The sequence below is a fragment of the Salvelinus alpinus genome, chromosome 32 (assembly GCF_045679555.1).
Source record: "Salvelinus alpinus chromosome 32, SLU_Salpinus.1, whole genome shotgun sequence".
Lineage (NCBI taxonomy): Eukaryota > Metazoa > Chordata > Actinopteri > Salmoniformes > Salmonidae > Salvelinus > Salvelinus alpinus.
This window is the reverse complement of record NC_092117.1, coordinates 7784299-7791881: the sequence shown is the minus strand read 5'-3', so window position 1 is coordinate 7791881 and position 7583 is coordinate 7784299. Positions and strand designations below refer to the sequence as shown.

General features: G+C 40.8%; 1 protein-coding gene across 2 annotated transcripts; it reads right to left on the bottom strand.

Annotated features, from left to right (window-relative positions):
- Nucleotides 1-181: 181 nt before the first annotated feature.
- Nucleotides 182-7502, bottom strand: LOC139562087 (protein CC2D2B-like). 2 transcript variants are annotated; one of them, XM_071379417.1, is made up of 9 exons: nt 7205-7502; nt 6887-7096; nt 6510-6599; nt 6216-6329; nt 2446-2580; nt 1909-2019; nt 1621-1679; nt 1324-1501; nt 182-624 (listed from the first exon to the last, which is right to left on the bottom strand). In XM_071379417.1, the coding sequence occupies exons 2-9, from the start codon at nt 6896-6898 to the stop codon at nt 400-402; spliced, it is 924 nt and encodes a 307-aa protein (XP_071235518.1). In that variant the 5' UTR covers nt 6899-7096; nt 7205-7502; the 3' UTR covers nt 182-399. The 2 variants fall into 2 exon arrangements, with proteins under 2 accessions (XP_071235518.1, XP_071235519.1); XM_071379418.1 differs by lacking the exon at nt 7205-7502 and having other exon boundaries at nt 6887-7197.
- Nucleotides 7503-7583: the final 81 nt, after the last annotated feature.

The following is a 7583-nucleotide window of genomic DNA, read 5'->3' as shown; positions in this document are numbered from 1 at the left end:
TATTTTGAATAATGCATCATATTATTGGCATACTCCTAATGCCAGTAGTATGTCTATCAATTGGCCTATAAGGCTTTATGCATACATCAACAAATATTGCCTAAAACATTTTTGTGAACTTGAAAACATACCGGATATGTGCTAATCAAGGGTTTAACAAATATAGGTTCTTGTTGCTGGCATATTTATGGACAATTTTTATTGTAGAGTATTTCCATTAATTTACTATGTACAAGTTTGTGGATTCAATCAATTGGTCTGAATCACTCTGCATTCCTTTCCCACAGTAGAAAAACGACTAGGAAAAGCTGACCCCGAAAGGCCGAGATTTTGTTCATACGGGCATGCAAAAAAACCTCAAACATAAAAAGGGTTCCAGGTAGTCCCTTCCAGGGTGTCTCAGTGCTGGTGTACTGAAGGAACATAGAACACGCCATGCTGGTGTTTGACCAGCGTTGCCAGGAATATCCACACCGACAGGATGTGGTTGGGGTATGGGTGGATGTAGGTGGAGAGAGCAAACTCTGTCCCAGGGATCTCAGTGCTGTGGATTCTGGTGTTGTAGACCGCCTCGATCACTGTGCTCATGTCTTGGTAGGCCATATGAATGGGGAAGCCAGTCACCTAAAAACACACAGTTAATCAGTGTTTCCCCTATAGTTTATTTGTATCTTTCTGCCGAGATGTGCTTTTAAGAACAGAGGGACAAATTACAAGGTGTAGTAGCATTTAATGCATCGTCTTTTGGGGTTTTTCAATTATGTAAATGATGGGCAACCCCATGCTTTTCCATATTTATTGAAAGGCGTTATTCTTTATCAGTCGGCCTACAGGTTATGCTTTTAAAGGGAAAATTATATTTCAGATGGTGTCAACACAATTTTGATTCATTTTGGAGTAGAATGTCCTTAGACGTGACCTTGCAGTCAACAGCAGTGACTTTCTCCCGCTACCTTTGCCACCGCTGCTGAAATAAATTATAGGGAAGTTATTTTTATATTCATCTTCCTTTTTCTATCAATTTCTTGGGAGGGGGTGACCCAATAATGGTCATTAGTCATGTAGCAAGTCTTACAACAGTATCCACCTATTTTATTCTCAAGGCCTGTGTGTTTTCTATCAAATTTAAGGACAATCTCAAACATCAAACCCTCCCAATTGTACAAGAGCAGGGTTGTTCATCAGGACACACAACAGAATACTAAATAAGCTTTTTATTGGACAAGTCCCTTCCTGTTTTCAATCCATTTGGTCCATAATAAATACTATCCACTATGATTCCACTTTTCATATTAAAGAGGGTTACGGGTAGGCCTATTTCACCTTGTAATCCTTCATGGTGTCCAGCAGCCTGTCTATCTCTAGCGCTATTGTGTCAGAGGCTGGGTTCCTCTCAAGCTTCTGCATGACCTCAGAGAGCATGGCTGCACAGCGGGGGCTCCAGCGTGTAGGGTGGGGGCTTCTCCAGTCCATCAGACAACTTTTCAGTTTCATCTCCATCCTGTGAAGAATGAAATTCATCGATGGGTCAGACAAGACCATAAATGAAATTGTCCTGCATTTCATTCTCTAAAATGAAAGCAATGCATAGCCTTAAATATAGAATCCATATTAACATACCTTCTTTGAAGGTGATAGACCAGATCTATTTGAGTGGGACGGTATTTAATTTCTGTTGGCTGTAAAATGTGACAGTTAGCATTGACCAGTTTTTATTTACTGTGCATGGTTGACTCAACATAACTTATGTTCTTCAAATATTTCACTTCTATTTCACTACTTCTATTTCACTACACTCACTGATTCTCAATGAGGGGAAAACCTACGGCTCTTATGCTTGGAACCGTATCTTCCCTTTTATGTCTTGTCAAAAACACTACAGCAGCAAAAGAACGAGGTTAAAAATACCATTGAGGAGTCTGAGTTGAATCCTTTGGGGAATAAGGGTTTCCATGTGGCGTTATTTGATACGTCGAAAGTGATGGGCATCTTTCTTGTTGGCTGGAGATGGAACCACACCTGAGAGACATCCAGTCAGATCATGGACATTTATGGTCAACGGACAAGTCACCTAAAAACTTTTTTAGATGGCGGCTGCAGACGAGAATCCCTTTCAACAGTTTTAGAGCACCACACAGCTGGTGAACAAGACTTGCTTAGAATGCACACGTGCTGGTATAATGATGTAGCCGTATCTATCACTGACAGTGATTTATAGGTCACAACACAGTCTCATGACACATCGAATAACTGGTAGAGCGCAGTGTCACGGCAACAATCGCATAGTAAACAGCACGGGTTGAGACAAAGAACAGCAGTTGGGAAGTGGACTTTGGGGCGGAGTTATTGATTTGACATCTGTTTTGACTAAACTCGCGTACACAACATCCTGAGTGGATGACATAAATGAAACACACTGAGGATGTCCATGGACTCCACTCTTACATTTTCACCATTGATCAGACAGTCGACAGTCTTTAGAGGACAGAAGGAGTCGTATGACTGGTAGTGCTTCCCATCTCTGGGGTTCCACAACACAAACCAAGTGTTCTCCTGAGTAAGGACATAGGTGGTCTCTCCCTGAAAAACAAACAAAAACATGAATGCAACTGTGTTGCCCTCAACGAATACAATTAAATACACTGCACTAAAGGTGTAGTCTATTTTCTCAGCTGACTCGCAAATACAGTGGGGAGAACAAGTATTTGATACACTGCCGATTTTGCAGGTTTTCCTACTTACAAAGCATGTAGAGGTCTGTAATTTTTATCATAGGTACACTTCAACTGTGAGAGACGGAATCTAAAACAAAAATCCAGAAAATCACATTGTATGATTTTTAAATAATTAATTTGCATTTTATTGCATGACATAAGTATTTGATCACCTACCAACCAGTAAGAATTCCGGCTCTCACAGACCTGTTAGTTTTTCTTTAAGAAGCCCTCCTGTTCTCCACTCATTACCTGTATTAACTGCACCTGTTTGAACTCGTTACCTGTATAAAAGACACCTGTCCACACACAATCAAACAGATTCCAACCTCTCCACAATGGCCAAGACCAGAGAGCTGTGTAAGGACATCAGGGATAAAATTGTAGACCTGCACAAGGCTGGGATGGGCTACAGGACAATAGGCAAGCAGCTTGGTGAGAAGGAAACAACTGTTGGCGCAATTATTAGAAAATGGAAGAAGTTCAAGATGACGGTCAATCACCCTCGGTCTGGGGCTCCATGCAAGATTTCACCTCGTGGGGCATCAATGATCATGAGGAAGGTGAGGGATCAGCCCAGAACTACACGGCAGGACCTGGTCAATGACCTGAAGAGAGCTGGGACCACAGTCTCAAAGAAAACCATTAGTAACACACTACGCCGTCATGGATTAAAATCCTGCAGCGCACGCAAGGTCCCCCTGCTTAAGCCAGTGCATGTCCAGGCCTGTCTGAAGTTTGCCAATGACCATCTGGATGATCCAGAGGAGGAATGGGAGAAGGTCATGTGGTCTGATGAGACAAAAATAGAGCTTTTTGGTCTAACTCCACTCGCCGTGTTTGGAGGAAGAAGAAGTATGAGTACAACCCCAAGAACACCATCCCAACCGTGAAGCATGGAGGTGGAAACATCATTCTTTGGGGATGCTTTTCTGCAAAGGGGACAGGACGACTGCACCGTATTGAGGGGAGGATGGATGGGGCCATGTATCGCGAGATCTTGGCCAACAACCTCCTTCCCTCAGTAAGAGCATTGAAGATGGGTCGTGGCTGGGTCTTCCAGCATGACAACGACACGAAGCACACAGCCATGGCAACTAAGGAGTGGCTCCGTAAGAAGCATCTCAAGGTCCTGGAGTGGCCTAGCCAGTCTCCAGACCTGAACCCAATAGAAAATCTTTGGAGGGAGCTGAAAGTCCGCATTGCCCAGCGACAGCCCCGAAACCTGAAGGATCTGGAGAAGATCTGTAGGGAGGAGTTGGCCAAAATCCCTGCTGCAGTGTGTGCAAACCTAGTCAAGAACTACAGGAAACGTATGATCTCTGTAATTGCAAACAAAGGTTTCTGTACCAAATATTAAGTTCTGCTTTTCTGATGTATCAAATACTTATGTCATGCAATAAAATGCAAATTAATTACTTAAAAATCATACAATGTGATTTTCTGGATTTTTGTTTTAGATTCCGTCTCTCATAGTTGAAGTGTACCTATGATAAAAATTACAGACCTCTACATGCTTTGTAAGTAGGAAAACCTGCAAAATCGGCAGTGTATCAAATACTTGTTCTCCCCACTGTACATTGATTTGGATGGGAGTGCATTGTGTTTTATGTATACAGTGCTTTCAGAAAGTATTCACACCCCTTGACTTTTTCCATATTTTGTCATATTAGACTGAATTTTAAATTGAGATGTGGCACTGGCCTAAACACAATACCCCATAATGTCAAAGTGGAATTATGTTTTTAGACAAATTAGATATGGAAAGCTGAATTGTCTTGAGTCTAAGTATTAAATTTGTTACGGCAAGCCTAAATACGTTGAGTATTAATGTGCATGGGCAACCCCATGCTTCTTCAGCCCATTTATTTAAAGCCGCTATGCTGCATCAGTTGGGCTACAGGTTATTTCCCGTTTAAAGGGAAAATTATATTTCAGATGTCAGCATAATTCTATTTGAATTTATTTTGGAGTAGAATCCGTTTGAAAAAGTTACTAGAAGTGACCTCAGTCACCTTCTCCCTCTAACTTTGCCACCGCTGCTAAAAAAAAAATCATAGGGGAAACACTTTTGTTTGTCTTCTAGTGGAAACATTACACCCTCCCCATTGTACGAGAGCAGGTTTATGTTCATTAGGGCACACAACAGAAAATGTCTTAAACAAGTCACATGTTGCATGGACTCTCACTGTGTGTTTAACATGATTTCTGAATGTATATCATCTCTGTACCCCACACATACAGTTATCGGTAAGGTCTCTCAGTCGAGCAGTGAATTTCAAACACAGATTCAGCCACAAAGAGAAGGGAGGTTTTCCAATGCCTAGCAAAGAAGGGTACCTATTGGTAGAAATAATAAAAAGCATACATTGAATATCCCTTTGAGCATGGTGAAGTTATTAATTACACTTCGGATGGTGTATCAATACACCCAGTCACTACAAAGATACAGGCGTACTTCCTAACTCAGTTGCCGGAGAGGAAGGAACCCGCTCAGGGATTTCACCATGAGGCGAAGGGTGACGTTAAAACAGTTACAGAGTTTAATGGCTGTGATAGGAGAACTGAGGATTGATCAAAAACATTGTAATTACTCCACAATACTAACCTAAATGACAGAGTGAAAAGGAAGCCTGTACAGAATAAAACATGCATCCTGTTTGCAATAAGGCCCTTAAGTGAAACTGCAAAAAATTGGGTCAAGAAATTTACTTTATGTCCTGAGTACAAAGGGTTATGTTTGTTGCAAACACAACACATCCCTTCCCTGAGTACCACTCATATTTTCAAGCATGGTGGTAGTTGTATCATGTTCTGGGTATCCTTGTCATCGGCAAGGACTAGGTACTGTAGTTTTTTAGGATAAAAAGAAACAGAATAGAGCTAAGCACAGGCAAAATCCTAGAAGAAAACATGGTTCAGTCTGCTTTCCAACAGACACTGGGAGACAAATTCAACTTTCAGCAGGGCAATAACCTAAAACACAAGACCAAATATATACTGGAGTTGCTTACCAAGATGACATGGAATGTTCCTGAGTGGCCTAGTTACAGTTTTGACTTAAATTGGCTTGAAAATCTATGGCAAGACTTGAAAATGGCTTTCTAGCAATGATCAACAACCAACTTGACAGAGCTTGAATAATCTTTTTCATAATAATGTGCAAATAATGTACAATCCAGGTGTACAAAGCTCAGAGACTTACCCAGAAAGACTCACAATCGCTGCCAAAGATGATTCTAACATGTATTGACTCAGAGGGTTGAATACTTATGTAATCAAGATATATTAGTGTTCTATTTTTCATGTTTTATTTTTTTATACAAATGTTTTGTATTTTTCTTCCACTTTGACATTATAGAGTATTTTGTGTAGATTATTGACAAAAAATTACAAATCATTTTAATCCCACCATGTAACACAACAAAATGTGGAAAAAGTCAAGGGGTGTGAATACTTTCTGAAGGCAATGTACATTAAACAGCACATGTCAATTGTTACCTCTATGACCGATGTTCCCAGGAGAAGCCACCCATTTACCGTCAGGTCATGAAAGAAGTTGCACAGCAGAACTGCCAAACTGACATCGTTTCCCATAGCCAGCTCCAAGCATTGCTATTGTGTATAGCAACGGTGTGCAATAAGGAATGAAAAAGGCACCACTGGGTTAACAACAAGCTGACCAAACTATGTTGATAATTATTGGTATTTAATATCTGCTGAACATTAAGTGATGTTTTAAGTCTTGGTTCTGATAGACCATGTTGTAGAATTAAAAATGTTGTGTTTGTTTACCTCTGAGGTGAGCCACATCTCCCCACTGTCACCAACGTCAGATGGGAAGGACAAGGTGGGAATCAGGGACACGAAGGCTGCCACCCTCTCCTGGGTTACACGGAGATAAAACATTTTTAAGAGCACAACATAACGCCCATTTAAATCAATTAAAGGGCAACTCCACCTCTTTTCAACATAATTTTCATTATCTCCGGCACAATACCAGTGTCATCTTATGTGAAAACGGTGCAATTCAGTTTTTCTTAGGAAATAAATATACATTTAAAAAGTTCTACCAGCCCATCTGGCTCTCCAGGCAGACTAAAGCAAACGATCAGTGTTTGAAAAATTTCAAAAAGTTTTTGAACCCAGATCTAGTTATGTTGGAGCCTTACTAGAACAGACATGCTATTGTCGGGGGTGTCCAGTACAACTTCCTGTGGAGGAGGAAGTGGCTTGAAGAACCGGTGTGCCAGGACAAGCCTCCCCTCACTATTTATCACTGTGGTTATGACTCGCTTCTTCACCCGGCCTGCTGCCACCTTACACTGCTTCTCATACTCATAGGTCAAGTTCAGCAAGTTCTCATCCTCGTCTGTGGAAAACTACGCGGAGACAGATACAAACACAGAATTCTGTAGGAGCAGCAGCAGTGCATGGAAAAGGGTGACTTATCATTTAGGCTAAGCAATACAAATTGGACTGATACTCACCAGCCAAAGGGGCTTCTGGTCACCATACTAAATGTGAAGAGGGAAAATAGTACATTTCCATGGATGTGTGTTCTGATGCAGTTGTACGGTTGGTTATCAATCACAGTAGTCATGACATTAAACATAAGCACATCAAAATAATGGATGCTGATTAAAGTAATTGTATTCCATATCTTGTCGATCAATGTCTTCCACAGCAAAAGTCTAAATCAAATTACAATTAAGTGTTTTTAGTTGAAGGCAAAGAGGTTTTAGAACATAGTACCTCTTTAAAATGAAACAGTATTAAACATTAAAATAATTTGCCTTTGCTGTCTGGTCATCATTCAGAGAGATGGCTGGATCCAAAGTGATGAAGACATTCATGAAACTGGTATCT

Coding starts and splice junctions, on each gene's coding strand:
- LOC139562087 (XM_071379417.1), bottom strand. Junction 1,680..1,908: donor TCAACTCAGACTCCTCAATG/GTATTTTTAACC, acceptor CACATTTTACAG/CCAACAGAAATTAAATACCG. Junction 1,502..1,620: donor GTCTATCACCTTCAAAGAAG/GTATGTTAATAT, acceptor CATTCTTCACAG/GATGGAGATGAAACTGAAAA.